This window comes from Panthera pardus, unplaced genomic scaffold (genome assembly GCF_024362965.1).
Source record: "Panthera pardus isolate Hobbes unplaced genomic scaffold, ASM2436296v1 HiC_scaffold_24, whole genome shotgun sequence".
Classification (NCBI taxonomy): domain Eukaryota; kingdom Metazoa; phylum Chordata; class Mammalia; order Carnivora; family Felidae; genus Panthera; species Panthera pardus.
The window spans coordinates 25102561-25121812 of NW_026526810.1; the positions used below are offsets into that span (position 1 = coordinate 25102561).

Genomic DNA, 19252 nt, shown 5'->3' on the forward strand with positions numbered 1-19252 from the left:
GAATTTTTTTTTTTTTTTTTTTAAAGAATAGTTAGAAAATGTCCTGCTTTCTGCCCTTTCCTCCATAGAGGACTTTCTTAAAGATTATCTTTCCAAAGAAGAAATTTCTAGGCTGTTTGTTTTTGATTCTGGGAGGTTTACAGGGAAATCTGAATTTCCTTCTCTTTTGGGATGGATGATGGGCAACATCATTACCTAATTTGGAAAAGAATGGGAAAGCTGAATTCCAACTGTTAAAGTAAAATCTCAAAAGTCTATTTAAGTTCAAATTTTGGGGGTGCCTGGGTGGCTCAGTCGGTTAACCCTCTGACTTCAGCTCAGGTCATGATCTCACAGTTTGTAAGTTCGAGCCCTGTGTTGGGCTCTGTGCTGACAGTTTAGAGACTGGAGCTTGCTTTGGATTATCTGTCTCCTCCCTGCCCCTCCCCTGCTTGTGCTCTGTCTCTCAAAATAATAAATAAATGTTAAAAAAATTTTTTTAACTCAGTTTTTATTCCCTTGCTTGTTAGGATTAATGGATATGGATGCATGGCAAGAAAACAGTCGTTAGGGATCCCCCCCCCCCCTTTTTTTTTTGTTTTTGTTTTTGTTTTTGTTTTTTTTTTTTTAAATTTTTTTTTTCAACATTTTTTATTTATTTTTGGGACAGAGAGAGACAGAGCATGAACGGGGGAGGGGCAGAGAGAGAGGGAGACACAGAATCGGAAACAGGCTCCAGGCTCCGAGCCATCAGCCCAGAGCCTGACGCGGGGCTCGAACTCACGGACCGCGAGATCGTGACCTGGCTGAAGTCGGACGCCCAACCGACTGCGCCACCCAGGCGCCCCTTTTTTTTGTTTTTAATGACAGTAACTTCTAGGGGCATCTGTGGTAAATTCAAACATACCATAGTCGAGTTTTCTAGAATTTATGATTCTGTCAATACTCAGAAATATGACTGATATTGTGAAAAACTCCACTAATTTAAGAAATATGGTTTCATTTATTGTACTACTCGTTAACATACTAATTACTAGTACACTATTAAGTTTTTAATAGGTTGAAATTTGACAAAAGCGTTTTACCCTTAATCCTCTGTTAATGAGAATTGTATTTCTCACCATTCTTTTAACAGGTGTTATTGACTATAATATGTGCAGCAAGCCATTGTGGGGATACAAAATTATAGACCTGTTCTGGTTTTCAAATAATTCATAATCTGTTAAAATATACTCTCAAGTTGGGCGCCTGGGTGGCGCAGTCGGTTGGGCGTCCGACTTCAGCCAGGTCACGATCTCGCGGTCCGTGAGTTCGAGCCCCGCGTCAGGCTCTGGGCTGATGGCTCGGAGCCTGGAGCCTGTTTCTGATTCTGTGTCTCCCTCTCTCTCTGTCCCTCCCCCGTTCATGCTCTGTCTCTCTCTGTCCCAAAATAAATTAAAAACGTTGAAAAAAAAAAAATATACTCTCAAGCACAGTATTGCTTTATGCATCTTCATGGATTCAGAGAATACTGTATTTCAATTTATTGACCATTAATAATATGCAGATTTACAGAATATTAGCTGTTACATTAGAAAAGACTTTACAAATCATCCATTCCAATCTTATGATTATATACACAAGTGAACTAAGGTTTCAGATGAAACATCTATATTCTCAAATGGAACGATTTCTTTACATTATTATAACTTTTCTTAGTCACAATTTAAATTGGTATGTCTAGCATTTTATTACTGTGAAATTGGTATTCATTTCTGAAACAGTATCAGAAAGCACCTAATAATACATTTGAAAGAGTCAGTGCTAGCCTACATAATCTTGGCCTATTTTGTACCAGGGTTTCTAATTTTACTAGATAAGATAGTACTCTCAGACTACCAAGTAGGGAACTACCTTTTGCAGATATTAGAGTTCATTGATCTTTGTATACTGTCATTTGAAACCAAGGCAGTAGAGCTTGGATATATATGCATACTTTATATGGTTAGTAGGGAAATTATCTTAGCCAAGGGTGGTATAGCTACCAAATAATATTGAATGTAGAGGAATAGGGTTGAGGACTTACCAGTTTTGATTGGGGGGCGGGGTGGGAATCCAGGAATTTGGAGGTGCTTTGTAGGACTAGATATACTTAAATTTGAGACATCGTTGTTTTAACAGTCAAAGGGGTTCTTGGAAAATTATTGCTTAGAGTTCTTGGGAAAAGTTTGTAAATCACAAATACACTGTATTTAGAATTGAAAGTTAATTGACCTGGAGTTTTAATCTATATAGCTCCATTCTAATTGCTTGATTTTACACTGTACAACCTCCAGGTTCCCCATTAGTGGGATAACCATAATTCTCAGTTGGTGACTATTGCCCCATCACAATTATTCATAGCATCCCTTTCACTTTTAAAAGTGTCCTGGTTTAGGGGCGCCTGGGTGGTTCAATTGGTAAAGTGTCCAACTTTGGCTCAGGTCATGATCTCATGGTTTGTGAGTTTGAACCCTGTGTCGGCGTCTGTGCCGACAGCTCGGAGCCAGGAGCCTGCTTCGGATTCTGTGTCTCCCTCTCTCTCTCTGCCCCTCCCCCACTCATGTTCATTCTCAGGAATAAATAAACATTAAAAAAATTTTTTTTTTAAAAAGTGTCCTGGTTTAGATAATAAATTATGTGGTTGCCTTACTCATGAGCATGATATCTGCCTTGTGTACTTTAATATGATGAAGGTGTATGAAATGTCTTGTTTTGGGTAATATGTTTTTTCCCTAAGCTGAGATATTTGTTTAGTGGAGTTAGGAGGTCATTGATAAAGACAGTCTTGTGGAAGTCTGGGTGATCTCAAGGCTGACGATTTATAGACTAGAAAAGAGCCCTATGTGTTTGTGCTTGCATCAGAAACACAAGACTGGTGGATATTACTTAGCTTGTCTGGGTTAAACTGAATTTTCATTGCTCAAAGATAATTTTGCATTTATGTCTGATTTTTATTTTTATTAAAAAAATTTTTTTTAATGTTTATTTTTGAGAGAGAGAGTCAGAGCACGAGTAGGAGGGGAGAGAGAGAGAGAGGGAGACAGAATCTGAAGCAGGCTCCGGCTCTGAGCTGTCAGCACAGAGCCCAAACTGCCAGATCATGACCTGAGCCACAGCTGGACATTTAACTGACTGAGCCACCCAGGTGCCCATTATGTGTCATTTAAAAAAAATTTATCTGAAATCAGGTACTCAATCCCAAGGGCAAATAAATCTTAGCACGTGGTTATAAGTATTTTTCAGTTAGTTTATTTAATTATTTTTAATGAACTTTAGTTTTTGGAGCAGTTTAGGTTCACAGCAAAATTGAGCAAAAAGGTACAGAGAAATACCATATATCCCCTGCCCTTACCCACACCTACAGCCTTCTCCACTAATACCCCATTCCTATCAGAGTGGTGCATTTGTGGCAATTTGTGAACCCACATCGATACCACATTATCACTCAAAGTCCATAGTTTACATTAGAGTTCATTCTCAATGTTGTCCATTCTAGGAGTTTTGAGACATGAAATGACCTGTATCCGCTATTATAGTATCATAGAAAATAGTTTCACAGTCCTAAAAGTCCTCTGTGTTCCACCTGTTCATTTTCCCCTCGTCCCTTAGCCCCTGGCAACCACTGATCTTTTTACTGTCTCCATAGTTTTGCCTTTTTTTAGAGTGACATATAGTTGGAATCATACAGTATATAACCTTTTCAGATTGGCTTTTTCACTTCGTAATATGCAATTAAGTTTCCTCCATGTCTTTTCATGGCTTCATAGCTCATTTCTTTTTAGCACTGAATAATATTTCATTGTCTGGAGTATATTTAATTTTAAGAAAGTGTTCTTGATAGTCTCTTTATAAGTAGGCTTACTAAATTCCACAAGTAGGATCTTAATTCTTTTAACAGCAGATTGAATGTATGTTATATTCCCATTTAGTGGGGGTGAAATTGTTTATTTGCTTTAAGAATGATTTTCCCTGCTTAAAACTTTCTTCATATTATATGCCCCTTTTGGGGATGCAAGTGAAATTTCAGGAGTGAACTATAATTATGTCAGTTGTTGAGAATTTGGAGAGAAATACAGATCTCCATGAAGTGTGTAATACCAAATATTCCTTAGTCTCTGTTGTGTAATCTCACCATATAATTTTGCCACTGTCATGACTTAAGTAGTAGGAAAGTTTGCAATTTCAGTAAAATAGGTGAAGGAGTCAAATTTGTCTCATTTCATAACTCATTTTTAAAAATTCAAAATAAGACACAACATAGTTTTATTGAATATCCTCAGTTTTTTTAAGTTGAGAGACCATTGGAGCCTAGATTGGGGAAGGAAATTGCCCATTTCATGCCATTGTTGAAGTGGAGAATCTGTCGTGGTCATTTGCCTGTGTGTTACTGTCTTTATTTTCCGAATTCATATCTGGTTAGTCTTTATAGAAATATTGAAGAGGGCCAGAAGGTGAGAAAAAGAACATAAACATTGCAGCACTTCATGAAAATAGGAGCTACGTTCCTGTTTTGTTTTGTTTTGTTTTCCCCTCTAGATTCATTTGGTATGTGGCATATTGGTTTTGTTTTCAGTACTTTACTGTGGAGTGCATGCAGGGTGAGAGTTAGTCTAATCTTGGGCTTCAGGCTGAGATTCCATACATTTTCCTTTTTAAAAGTTGCGAAAATTTGGTTGGGATTAAGTATTAGCTTTATCCCAAGAAAAATTGTTTCTCAAGATAATCTTTGGAACCAAATGGGTGCTGTTTTTATGAAAGGTTAAGGATTCTTTATAAAGGTGAATAAATAGCATTAGGCACTGTACTCAAGGAAAGTCTAGTGTTGCTTTGGGAGCTTCTGGCATGGATCCTGTGCCTTGTATCCGAGTCATTAATAGCAACAACATGAGAAGACCCTTCTTTTACATCTTGCAAAGCAGAATAATACATTATTTACCTGATGTTATTAGAAGTGTTGTCCAGATAAAGGAAGGGAATTAATTCCTATTTTGGTATATTTTATCCTAGCAAAAGTGCATTGCATTCAGTGGTGAATCATTTGGAAAGAAGTGTAATTATGTAGAAAGTTCCATTCTCAGTTCCTTTTTCATCCTCCATGAGTGATCTCATCTCCTCCCTTGGCTTCAACTTCCATCTAAGCTGATAATTCCCAAGTGCGTATTTCCAGCCTCCACCTCTCTCCTGAATAACAGATCCATATTTTTAACTACATCTGAACATCTCACTCACCAGCATAGCTTATCCTGTATGTGTCTCCAAAGCCAACTCTTGGTTCGTCTTCCTTTATTCCATTTACAGTATCACTCTCCACCCGGTGGTCAACAATTTCAGTTGACCCATTCCCTTAAACATTTGTCACATCCATCACCTTTTCACCATTTCTACAGCTACTCTTAATTAGTTCAGACTCATTTTTCATTTGGATTATTGAAGGAGTTTCCTAGCTCCTTTTTTTTTTTCTGATCTATCCCTCATACTGCCACCAGATTGGTCACACTGCTTGTTCTGTGGAAAGAACCCCAGGCCTTAGCCTGCAGGATGCTTGTCATTCTCCCTCAATTGTGAGGTCTTGAGGTTACAGACTATCTTATTTTTTCTGAGCAGCATGAGTACTTAACAGGTGCTTGGCATGTAAAAGCACTCAAAGTTGAATTTTTTCAGCTGAACCTAGAACAGTTCTGCCACTTCTTAACCTTGTGCTTGCAACTGTTTCCTCTTGCCTAGAGCAAACCATCTCTCCTTTCTACACAGCTGATAAGGCTAGACTTTGACATGCATATGTTTTCTGTGCATGTATCAGCCCTGTCCTACAGCAAAATTAGTTATTTCTTGTATGTTCCTGTTGTCTTTTGTACATCTGTTATAGAAGTAACCATTATCAGTTTACTGTATTTTGATTATTTTTCTGTGTCATGTCTTCAAGGTTGAGCTCTCTTTAGGAACAAAGTTCATTTACATTTTTTTTTAAACAAACTTTATTTTAATTACTCCTCTGTACAGTCTTTAGTAAATAGGCCCTCAAAAAATGGCAAATTGAATTAAAAGCATGCTCACAGTTTATAGATGGAGAAGTTGAGCAAAGACAAGATAAAAGTCATGAAGTTATAAGGAGTACATGTGCTGCCAAAGCAAGCAAAAGTTGTAGTGAGTGATACAGTTTTTAGCAACCATTTTTGCCATATTCGCTTTGTTGGTTATGAATCAGACTCAGCTTCTAGGAGAGTATTATATATGGTTTCAGAAACATCTGTGTGGCTCCTATGCCCATATTTCCCTTCTCTTTGAAAAAGCTGATGAGTTTAGCAGTTTCAACTAAGACATTAGTTGTCAAAGTGTGTTCTGTGGACAAGCAACATCAGTGTCCCCTGAGACCTTGTTAGAAATGCACATGCCCGGCCCTACTTTCAGACCTATTGACTCAGAATCTTGGTATGGGGCATAGCAGTCTGTGTTTTAACAGATAATTCTGATACATAATAAGGTTAAAGAATAGCTGCTCTAGGATTCTGCCATCTAAGAAAAGTTTTGCTTTAGACATATAATAACAAAGTTTCCAGTGTGGTTTCCACTATATGCTATTTATGCTTTGGAAATAACTCATCAGAAAAGAAGACTGGGACTATATTACCTAACATTCTGGGATGTGATTCAAAGATTAAATTTCCCTATGTGCAAAGTATTTGACTCTGGTTTCTGGGAATGGCTGTTTAAAAGAAAGCCGGTTTTCTACCTCTTTCAGATAAAATCTCTTCTAGATTATATCCAGAATGTCAGCTTGCACTGCTTATGTCCTTTGTCATTCTTATGGGGGATATATGATGATGAAAGAATGAGATGAATTGTATTATGTTTAACATTTACATCCTGATTGTTGGATGTTGACAGGGACAGAAAGTGAGTTTGATATTAAAAGTTATAGTGAATTTATAGGCAAGTAAATTTCACAGAAAAAGTAATTGGTGGAGGTTAGCTTTTCATTAGTAATTACCCATGGCTTTTGAGAATCGCTTATTTAACTGGAATATTCAACCTTTCTAGCATATCGTTTTCATTTTGCCTTTAATAAATCCTCACTGGAGGGTCAACTGAGGCATACTTTCTTAAAATGCTCTGTAACTGTTCTCCCCACCACAGAAGAAATTGTTTTTGACCTCAAAGTTCCATTTGGGTATAGTTCTGGATTGGTCCATAGCTGTTTTTTTGAGGGGGGTGGGCATAACTATTTTTGACAATCTATTGGAATAAGAGAACTTTTATGAGCATTTACTTAAATATATAAGGGTGTCACAGTTTGAAATCAGACCTTTCAGTAAGATCGCCCTTTGACATACAGCTGATTTACGTGCGTTTGTCTATTTTCTTTGGATGAGATAGCCTTGGTTTTTAATGGCTAGCGAAACTAGCTTTTTTTACTTTGTGTACTAGCAGCTTGAGTACTATTTGTGGAGTAAAGTAGATTTCCTAAAGTTTCCTAAAAAGACTAGCTTGACAGCAGTTTGTGGCTATGATGTTTCTTCCTTGGATGCACCCTTAGTTTTTAAAAACCTTTTGCTATCACAGACAAATGGGACCTGATCAATTATACTTAGCCTCTCTTTGTTCAAGATTAAAATGCCTGTTTCCTTCTTGGACTGAGGACTAAACGTTAGTCTCAAGGAGTGTCTTCAATAATGAAGCTCTTTATTTGAGGTCTGTAAAAGACTTAAGTGGCTAGGATTTTCTAATAAGTAACATATAAGCAGAGCTTTGAATCTGTTAGAGCCCCCTTTTGAGGATATTCATGGTCATAGGCTAGTATCCGTGAAGAAATGCAAGAAGGGACCAGAATTTAAAATTTTATCATTAATTGCTGGCAACCCTACCTTATTTAATGTCATTTTCTACTTGAACATGTTTAAATTCTGTGGGTTTTCAATGCTTTTATTCTTTTGGAAAATTGAAAAATTAAGAAAAACCATAGGAGTAGATAACACCTGTCCCCCATGGGTGAGTCTTAGAACACCCAAGACTGGTTTAAGTCATCCTTTGTTACAGACTAAAATGCTTGCATAAAATGACCATCTATGTTATTATATTTATAGCCATATAGGTTACAAAGTAATTTTACAGACTGTTGTTTATGTGAATTTTGCCATGACTTTATGAAGAAGGTAGGGATTATTATCCCCAGTTTTCAGATGAGGAGATTAAAATTGAAGAAATTGAAGAATCCAACCCAGATGTAAACCATGCTTCATTTCCTTATAAGGTGAGCAGCTCTCTTAGCTTCATAGACCTTTATCTGACCTCGTTCAGTAGCAGTACAGTTCAGACACAAATGGCTAATCTGGTGTCTGGGACACCCCTGTATTAATGGCAGAATTTTGTTTCAGTGTATTTTCTGGGATGAGAGAAACCCATGCCTTTTAACATACTTAGAACCTCTTTTTTTTGGGGGGGGGGGAAGAGGTCACTGATTTTTAGATCCAGGAATCTAGGTAGATCATGCTTTTTTTAGCTTGTCAGTGGGAATTGACAGGACTGAATGAAATTCCTTGTTGAAGATCAGTCATATCAGATGCTTATGCCTTTACTGTCCTACAATAGCATTTGGATAGAGCTTTACAGTTTACAAGGCTCTTCCATATGAACTACATGACTTTCACAACTACCCTATAAAGAAGGTGGCAGCATTTCTGTTTGAAGAAACTGCTCAGTGTTAAGAGAATTTAAGGTGTGGAGGTATGGGCTCAAAAGCTGACACTCTTACACTGAGATTAAGGTTAATCTGACATGGTCCAAAATCCCATAACTACCATTTAATCTTACATTTTGTGAATTTACAGTTTGGCCTGACCAGTGTTCAGTATCTTTCCATATATCATTACTAAACAGTTTGATTTATAATTGGTAGGTTTAGTCTTTACTTTTTTTTTTTTTTTTTTTTTTTAAGGAGAATCTTATACTGCCTCTTTTTATTGTCATTACCCTTGGACTTCCTACATTGTTCATAATATCACAGATTTAATGGTTTATAACTCTAGGAAATTTGCAAATTGCTGGAGTCTGCACTGCTGTTATGACTCTCCCTATTCTAGTTTGCTCTAAGAGTAGGAAGGGATGAAGAATTCCCTCCTTTTTCATTGCCTCCTGCAATCAGTATTTCCATTCTGGTTCTAATTTTAAAGGTTAATTTTTATTTCTTGAAGAAGTTTGTTCTAAGTTAGAACTCATTTTGAGGGGCACCTAGGTGGCTCAATTGGTTTAGTGTCGACTGTTGATTTCAGCTCAGGTCATGATCTCATGGTTCATGGGATTGACCCAAGTCAGGGTCTGTGCGCGCGCTCTCTCTCTCTCTCTCTCTCTTTTTCTCAATAAATCATTAAAAAGAAGAAGAAGAACAACAACAACAACTCATTTTGGATGTAACGTTTCTCCACTGTTGTGGAGCAGTGCTGAAGGCTATTGCATGTGGCCTGTTCGGCATTATTTCTGTGGAGACATATAATACTAGCTAACAGTATTGAGTACTTTCTGTGTGCCAAGCACTGTTGTAAACTGTGTTATTTCATTTAATCCTTGCAACAACACTGTCAGGTTGCTACTATTATTAGTCTCTTTCTACAGATTAGGGAGAAGTTTGGAGAGGTTAGGTCACTTGCCTGAGGTCATATAGTTAGTGATTGCACCTCCAGGCAATATGGTTTTAGAGTTTGCTGCTTTTAATCGCCAAACTACATAGTCTCCTTTGAACTAGATATCCCTGTTTCTTCAAAACAGAAGGCTGGCTAAAATGCTGAGCAGATTTCTTTAGCCTTTTGGAGGTATACTTTCTGAATAAAGGGTGGGCCATGGCTTAGAAATTAGTGATGCTGACAACCCTAAGCCTTTGTCATGTTTGCTTGGTAGAGATAGCTGTGAAAGCTTTGTAATTGCTGCCTTCTCTACCGACAGATCAGACTAATCCATGAGATCGGACCCAGATACTTCCTTCCTGCTGCAAAAAATGAGGTTATCCTGTTTTCATTCACTCCCAGGGCCTCAAGCCTGCCTTACCCTTTATGGTTACACACAGAATAAGTGCATATGGATTTATGAACTGCCTTTTTTGTTGAGGAATAGTGATAATAATTCTTAAGTTAACAGTGAGGATAGGTGAGATGTGTACAGCCTGTGTATACAGCCTTACAGCTGTTCACGGTCATTTAAGCAGATTTGAAATACTGTGCATATAACCACAGTTAGAGATCAGCTTGTCTTGCTCAGTCTTTCTTCTTTTTGAGGTACATATTATAGTGTGTTTGGGGTGGTGGGCGGGAGGGAGAGAAATGCTCTTTTGTCCTTGGCTGTCACTTTCTCTTTATTTAAATATTTTTAAAAAGATTTGTTTATTTTTGAGACAGAGCATGAGCAGGGAAGGGGCAGAGAGAGAGACAGACAGACAGACAGACAGACACAGGGAGACTCAGATTCTGAAGCAGGCTCCAGGCTCTGAGCTGTCAGCACAGAGCCTGACGCACGGCTCCAACCCACGGACCATGAGATCCTGACCTGAGCTTAACCCACTGAGCCACCCGCAGGGAATTAGTAAACTGGGGCTTGAAGGGAACAGCTGTTTAAAAAGTAAATAAAAGGTGATAAAAGCAGGCAATGGTCACCTGAGAGAGAGGGAGGGAAGTTAGTCTCCTTACCTGTTCAGCAGTTGCCCTGGAGGTAAGTAAGAATTTTAGCTGTAAAAGTCAGTGATGGTCTCTCTTGTGTGGGGCTAGGCTAGTTTTTTTGCTTCCTTAGGGCATATATAAAAGCAGTTTTCTTGGGATTGGGCTCAACTTGCTCTTCTGTGTTCCCTTTTTCTTCTCACCCGCTGCTACATATCTACACATCCAGTTTTTCCTGCCAGAGAGCTCCTCCTTTTCTCCGGCTGCTAGCCCCAGCTGTCATCTTCGCCTCCCATCCCCCATCCCTAGTTATGCAATTTTACATTACGCTTTTCCCGGTTTTACTGTCTCTATTTTTTATACTGTGCTTGCTGCTTGCCTCCATCCCCAGCTTCTAGTCCCTCCCTTCCCCCAAACCAGTGACCACCTTTCAGCTTCCCTCTTTATCATTGTTGAACTTAATGTATTTTATTAGTACTTTCTCAAACCTGTTTGAGGTCTGAGCCCAGTTACATATTACATTGGATAGAGATGATGGTGGGGAAGGGGTAGGAAGTTGTTTTTCTGAAATTCAGGCTTTCCCCAAAATACTGGATGGGCTTTGAGCTGGAGATCAAACAGATGCTTCTATTGGCCTCCCAACTTTAGGTAGTTGTGTGCTCTTACGTTGAGGGCAGATACTTGATTGAAAGCCCTTGATAATGAAAGGTAGGGCAGTGAGTCAGGGTCTGAGCTGTCTGCCGCCTCCTCCTGCTGCTGCTGCTGCTGCTGCTGCTGCTGCTGCTGCAAGCTAGTTCTCTTCTGAATTGGAGCTAATTTTGGATGGATAATGAGGTAGATGGTGGCTAATAACTTTCCTTTGCTAATTGTGATTTCACGATACTGTGTAAAGATGGTTTTTGTTTTTTTGTTTTTTGTTTTTTTGTTTTTTCTTTTCCTTGCTGCTAGGAGGAGAAATAGATCTGTTTTCATGATTTTTGATGCATGTTGAGCTATCAAGAATCCTGTGCTTGGGTTTGTTTAGAGGCACTACAGTTTAATGGAAAGAACCATAGTCTAAGAGCTGAAGACCTGTGTTCTGATCCCATCTCCATTCAGGATTAGCTACCCAGGCAATCTTGGGCAAGTCATGAACCTGTCTCTGTGCCTGTCCCATCTATGAACCTTGTCAAACTGTGTGAATGAAATGAGATGTGACATATGTGAAAGCACTTTGTAAACTGTTAAGTTTTATAAAAATTTCAGGTGCTGCCCTTTGTTAATTTGCCCACTGACCACAATACCAGAGAAATTCATCTAATGTCTTTTAAATTTTTTTTTTAATGTTTATTTGTTTTTGAGAGAGAGGCAGAGTGCAATTGGGGAGGGGCAGAGAGAGAGGGAGACATAGAATCCAAAGCAGGCTCCAGGCTCTGAGATGTCAGCACAGAGCCTGATGTGGGGCTCAAACTCATGAAGTATGAGATCATGACCTGAGCCGAAGTTGGATGCTTAACCTACTGAGCCACCCAGGCGCCCATATCTAATGTCTTCCCTCCTATGAAGCCAGCCTTCTCAGGAGCAGGGTGATGAAATCATTAGAACTGGGGGGGGGGGGGGGGGAATCTTGCCTCTGGAACCATCTTTTCTTTTATTTTCTCACCACACCCCCCACAACACACACATGCCTGCCCCCCCCCGCCCAGTTGCTTGGGAAACTCTTTGATCCCGTGTTTCACTATGTCCATTCTTTACTAGGATTATAATTTGAAGGAGTTAGTGATCATAGTTTGCTGCACATTCCAGTGGACACGTCCTTGCTTTTTGTAGTCAGAAATTATTAATTAGTTATATTTAAGCGGTGACACAAAATATGCTTAACTTTTAAATAGCTACAGAAAACTTTTTCTGTTGTAGTAAGGGACATTGACTGCAGTTGTGGAAAGTGTTAGGAGACCATGCTTTGTCTTTGGACACACCTGGATTCCAGATCAGACTTTTGCACTATTAGCTTGTGACTCTGGGCAAAGTACTTAACTTTTTTGGGCCTTAGTTTCCATCTTTAAGGGTATTCTAATAGCACTTATCTTATAGGGCTGTTGTAGGATTAAATGAGATAATATAAAGTGCTTACCACATTGTCCAACACATAACAAACACATACTTAGGAAGTGTTACCTGTTGATGTACATGTCTAATAATAATAGCTTTCAAAGAATACATAAATAGATGTCTGTTGTTAGTGTTTTAAGGGATTTTAAATCTTGTTTTTAGATAAGTTTTTTTTTTTAAATATACATCATATCATTTACTAATTCAAAGAACATTTATTTTTTACTTACTCCCATTTTCCTGTATTCAGATAGAAAATTTAACTAAATCAGATCAGCATTCTTTCCTCCTTAGGAAGTGACTCTTGCCCAGGGGTGGTGGTGTCAGGTTGAAAGACTTGGTTGATTCTGTGCAATGAAGATTGTGTTCAGGCTGTTTCTTGGCTACCTTTGAATTGTGTGGTGTTGGGATTTGAGATTACATTGGGATTGGATGGGTTCTTGGGGTTCTTTACATACTTGCAGGCATTCCCTTTACATTAGCATGGTCACTAGATTGATAAAGAGGTTTAAATGTCAGCCCGCATTTCAGAAGGGGAAAAAAAATATAAAACAAACCCACTAACAGATTTCTAGAGCATAATCAAGTTGATGGTCCCTGACTTACTGTGGTTCAATTTAAAGTTTTTCAATTTTATGATGGTGCAAAAATGATAATGTATTCAGTAGACACCATATTTTGAATTTTGATCTTTTCCTAGGCAGTGATCTGTACATTTCTCCGTCACAGTGCTGGGCAGTGGCAGCAAGCTGTAGCTCCCAGACAGCCATGCTACCATGAGGGTAAACAACCAATAAACTTAAAACTGTTCTGGACCCATACAGCCATTCTGTTTTTCATTCTCAGTACAACATTCAACATATTATGTTAGATATTCGACACTTTCTTGTAAAGTAGGCAGGCTTGTGTTATATGGTTTTGCTCAACTGTAGGCTAATGTAGGTGTTCTGAGCATGTTTAAGGTAGGCTAGGCTAAGCTATGATATTCAATAGGTTAAGGTGTATTAAATGCATTTTTGACTTAAAATTTCAACTTACAATGGGTTTATTAGGATGTAACACCATCGCTAAGTCGAGGATGATTTGTGCATAATCAGTGTTTGAGAGGGCATAAACTCTCCCAGTTCACAGAGAATGTGAGAATAAGAGCACTCGTAATTTCCACTTAATGATCGAGAGTGTGATTAAAATAGAGTACTCCTCTTTACTGCTCCCTAGGGGTTTACTGATAATCAGTTTTCCATGGTGGTTTAACCAATAGTAAAATGAATGGAACCAGGTTCCTTTAGCTAGCCTTCTATATTAGTTGGCATCGACTTTGACAGGTTGGCAGGTGGCAGGTTTTGAGATTAAGACATTAGTCCTTTATTACCACTTTACCTGGAAGTGAGCTCAGGTTTTCATCGCTGGGGGTTGGTGTTTCCTTTCTCAAATTCTGAAACTTCCTTTGCATCTGAGAATGACATCTTTTTGGCTTCTTGGAGCCTCTGGTAGATAGTTCCTTACAAGGAACTGACACAATTTGAAGAGGTAGTTTAGAATAGTATTTGCAAGGTAGAACATTTAGTCTAAGGCTGTTAGTTACTGGATTCCTATCCTCCCCACATTTTGTATGTTTTATGAATTGAAAGGCTAGTATGAATTTGGAGGTCTTGACCTCTACTTGAATAAGTATAGTACTTCTCTTAGGGTTCTGAGGTCCATAAGGTGGAGTATATCTACAAAGGCAAATACTTCTATGGATGTAAACAAAATTTTCCACTTAGCAACCTCCATTTTCAGGCAGCTCCATTATGTCCTTGGCTTCTGGACTGTAGGAAAACTGTTCAATTTAATTCATACTTTCCCTCTGAAATGTATTTAATCTGATGTGGGTAGATCCCCCCCCCCACCACTGCAGAGGGGCCAGCTTGGTCCCAGGAGAAATTGCCCAGCCACTGAGAGTACCTCTTGTAGCTTCTTGCCCTGTATCCTAGAATCCTGCCTGAAATGGTAGAAATGCTGCTGGACCCTGGGTAGAGTAAATGGGTGAGAGAGAGTATGCTTGCACTGTGATTTAATTTACTATGGACCCCACTCCCAAGTTCTTCAAATAAGCTTGGGTTTTCTACTCTGTCTCTGCCATTGCCACCTTGTCTTATGGGAGTGTAACCTAAAGCAAATTCTGGACAAGTGGAAATAGGCATCAACTTTAGTTCCTGAGAAATGCCTGGCAATGATGTTGAGGCCTAGCCTTCACCATAGAATTTAATTTAATTCATCATTATACATTTCTTATTCTTTACGAGCTGGACTCTGGGGGCTAGGCTACTGAACTACGTGGACAGAGACTGTCAAGTACCATAGTTATTTTGAAGACTCACTTTTCGGGAGAGTTTTCTAGTTGTATGAACTCACAGAATTGTGGAAGGTATAGTCTCTCCATTGGCAATGAGTTGGGTTGATGCTACTGTTGGTTCCACTCCTGAGCTGACACCCATCGTAATTCTCACTCTGAAGTGTACAGACTGTCTTATTTACCTGTGCCTGAATGTCTGCATTCGGGTAGAGGCTACCTAATCACAGACCGCTGGGTTGTTTGTTTGCCACAGGCCCAGGGAAGAATAGGATGTGGGGGAAGTCTGTGCTGAACTCAGGATGGAATCCTGTATGAGAGAGAATTATGCTACATTTTCGGTTGAAATTTGGACCCTGATTCCCAAGAAAAATATTAGGTCAGTTAATATTTCTTGTTGAGGCCCACAAAAGACATTGCATCTCTAACAAAGTATTCCCCCATCCAAAAGAGAGATCCTGACTTGGCATATAGAACTACTGCCACTTGCGTTTATCTTTCATCACTTGCCTGAATTTGAAAAGGTAATGGTTTGTGCTCTAAGGAAAGATACTCTTCCCTGAGACCTGAGGCTTTCTCATTCCTACCAACTGGGCCCATTGCTAAAATGCTTTCCAGTGGGCTTGCTTCTGCCTGGCTAGCACCTGGGCTGCCCCAGCTTGTAATTAGCCTGCCTTTGCTTCATAAGCTTCCCAGGGTGGTTCTTCTTCTAAAAGCTTGTATGAAATGCTATTTACTGTCTCTTTATATCTTTATAGTTTAAAAATGAATCCTTTTTGTTCTTTGCAACTCATTTGCTTTTTTCTTTTCTTTAAATTACTATTAACACCTGTTGATTCTTTTTTTTCTGCTTGGCCTGTCACTGCATTCCTGCTCCCCCTCCCTCTAGCTGGGTTTGTCAAGTCGCCCATGTCAGAAACTAAGCTCACTGGGGACGCCTTTGAGCTGTACTGTGACGTGGTCGGGAGCCCCACGCCAGAGATCCAGTGGTGGTACGCAGAAGTCAACCGGGCAGAGTCTTTCAGACAGCTGTGGGACGGTGCTCGGAAGCGCCGTGTCACCGTAAACACCGCCTACGGGTCAAACGGCGTGAGTGTGCTGAGAATAACCCGGCTCACCTTGGAGGACTCTGGGACTTACGAGTGCAGGGCCAGCAACGACCCCAAGAGGAATGACTTGAGGCAAAACCCCTCCATAACATGGATTCGAGCCCAGGCCACCATAAGCGTCCTTCAGAGTGAGTCCAGCACCCTACAGTAGTAGTACTGTAGTCATTAGAGGTGGCCCAATGACCCTTCCCTTCTGCTTCCTTTCCCTCTTCCCCAGTATGATCGCTCACCCCACCCCTTGTCTTCGTTTTTTCAAACCCACGACCCTTCTGGTTGTAGTGTATAAAAACATCTGTGGCAACTTTTTTTTTCTTTGCCGTCCTTTCTACCTCCCTCATCCCCCAACCCTTCTCTGTGTCTTTCTCCTCAGGAACAAAGAATTTGGGGAAATCCGTGCCTGTCCAAAATCATCTGCATTGGGAAGAGGTGGGGAGGGAGAACTGGGGAGGCTCAGAAAACCACCTAAAACTCACAAGACCAGGCAGTTAAACCAGGGTAGTAGTGTTGAATTGTTTCTTTCCCTCCCCTTTAATTTTGTAGTAGGTTTCCTGCTATCCTTTTGCTGATTTATTCTCTGGTGCCTTTTTATTTTTGTTTCTCTCCCCAGTCTAACTACTTTTTATTTCTTCTGTTCATCTGTTTGAAGCTCTCTGAATAGCTGCCTTCACCTCTATGATTTTAAGTTTGTGTCTGCCCAGCTTCTTCCCTCACTGTGACTTGGTGTCATCCTGTTCTGTGATGGGAATGTCGCCATAGGTGCGGTGTGATGGTGTGTTTTGGTTGTTGGGTGGCATGTAAGCTTGGGTATTTCCATAGTTCCAGCTCTTTTTCTTTTCTAAAACAGTGGCACGTGCTTCTCTGATAACAGCCCTGCACTACAGCAGCACACTCCTTACTGGTCCTGCCCATCCAGTCTCCTGTTCTTTTAAAAGCAGTAGTCTGAGATTTCCTCCATGTGTCTTGCTGTTAGGCACCAGGTGACACAAGCTGCAAAGTATTTTTTTTTTAAACCCCATCATGCTGTTTCAGAGTCAGAGTTGCATCTGCTTCCTGTTCACAGATAGTTTGACTCTGATGACTGACTGTTGGCACAGTGCTCCTCTTCCCAGAAGCTGGCAACCCTAGAAATAGTTTGGAAGCCATTCACACTGGCCTTTTCTTGTGTTTTGAAAAAAGAAGAAACTAAAGTCCAACTAAGTGATGAGGGAAAGCTAGGCGGCTGGCTTAGAATTCTTCTCTTCATCTGTTGTGTCAGGTATAAGTAAGACATTAGGCACAGGGACTTTTGTGGCCACCTCTCTTTCTAGCAAGTGTCTTGCTACTTGTATAGAGGCAAGGAGAGGGAGGGAAAAGCCACCACAGAGCCAGTGCTCCTGGCCAGGAAGAGTTCTAGCCCCACATCTGACCTGATTGTAATTGAGGGAGCATACTTTACTTAATGGAATGATCCTCTGGAGTTTTCACCTTCTCTTTTAAGAACTCAGACCCGTAGCCAGTTCTGGCTTAAAGAACTGATTGATTTAGAAAGAGTAAGTAAAAATAGTAAGAACACATTCATGAGGAATTTGGTAGTAACACAGGGATTAATAGGATATGGGCCCTGAATCTATCTATATACTTAATATAGAAGATAGCAAGTTAGTTGTCTGTCCTTCATAGTTCCTTAGAAGATGCTTATGGAGAGAAGAGGCCTTCGGGAAGAGGTAGGAGAGGCTGCTGCAGCTGGCACTGTTCAATCAGAGAACCTGCTTCTGGAAAGGGGAAAAGAAAACCTTGTCTATGTGAAAATGGGGAATATTAACCCAGCGATTTTCCTTTTATTTAACAATTTTTCCCTTGCACGCTTCCTTCTCCTGCCCCCCTGCTCCTTTCCTTATAAAAGCAGAATTACCCAAATGGCCACAAAGACCTGCAGAAGTTTGTAGGCATGGACTGGGCTGGGCATTTGGTATTTGTACTTCCAGGAGCTTGACTCAAGTAGACTCATAGTTAAGAGGTCATGTCTTGGGGCTAGAAGAAGATGAGTCTTTGGGGTACTTACTACCAATCCTGAGAATACATAACATTTCTCCAGTTTACTTGGAAATAAACTTCCTAACTTAGAAGTGTCTGCATGTGGTTGAACCAAACCCTGGTTCAGTCTCATCCCAGACTTCCCCATCAATCAGTTAATTCTAGTTAACTGTTTTAGAGAGCCATCCTGCTGATGCTACTTTTAAAAAACACCCTGAATTCACTCTAATTGGATTTTATGATCTTAGCATCCCAAGGACATTTGCCTCCAGGAGGAGGTTGAAGTCTTCTAAAATGACTCCTTGACAGTATTTCCCCCCAGAACTCCTTGAGTAAAATAAGACAGGATGAGAAATATGCCCAGTTTTTAGGGTATCTCCCTGGCCATAGCATGTTCTACACATGTGTGACGGTGAGGGTAGGGGTCTCCCATCCACTGCTTCTCTGTAGGAGTCAGTGGCAGGCAAAAATTTTGGGGCTTCTCCTAAATGTTCATCTCTCTTGGACTTTCATGGGCATTGCTGGGCCACAGAAACAAAAGCTCCACCTTCATCCTGGTGCAGAATGCAGATGTGGCACCATGGCCAAGGAGCTTGGGTTAGCACTGGTTTCCATATACAGCGATCATCGGAGGGAGGTACCATACCCTACAACCTTCCTATGGTGCAGAATCATATTTAAACCTATTTAAATTATCCACTTGCTCCCAGCCGACTCTCTCCTGGATCTTTAACACTTAAGGGGAAAAGTGCTTTCCTTTGCCTTCCAAGAATTCTTGGCAGAAAGTCTACCAGGTTGCTCTCATCAACTTCTTAATCTCCCTGAGCTGCAGTGGGCATTTGCATCGTCACAGGTAAGAGTAGCATTTATTTTGGCCTCCTTGTGTTTAAACATCTAGAAGCTCTTGGCCTCATTCTCAGAGTTTACCCTTTCTCAGTGCAGTCTGAGAAGAAGAACCAGGAGAGTCCCAAATGGGACAGGAAATAAAATTGGATAATAAAAATTTAGTAAAAACCTAAAAGTGTGTTTGGGTTTTAATGTTGCCTTTATATTTTTAATTTCTGTGG

The 19252-nt window shown here is 40.0% G+C and overlaps 1 protein-coding gene across 6 annotated transcripts in view; it reads left to right on the plus strand.

Moving 5' to 3' along the window:
- Nucleotides 1-19252, plus strand: part of NPTN (neuroplastin) — a 74651-nt gene that overhangs the window by 22447 nt on the left and 32952 nt on the right. For 5 of the 6 annotated variants that reach the window (XR_008417013.1, XR_008417017.1, XR_008417014.1 and 2 more), the window contains exon 2: nucleotides 15953-16300. The exons of the other annotated variant lie outside the window; for it this stretch is intronic. Coding sequence is in view for 1 of the 5 variants with exons in the window: in XM_019441520.2 (XP_019297065.1) it covers nucleotides 15953-16300 (348 nt within the window). In the remaining 4 variants the exon portion in view is untranslated. The remainder of the gene's footprint in view (nucleotides 1-15952; nucleotides 16301-19252) is intronic. 6 annotated transcript variants of the gene reach the window in all.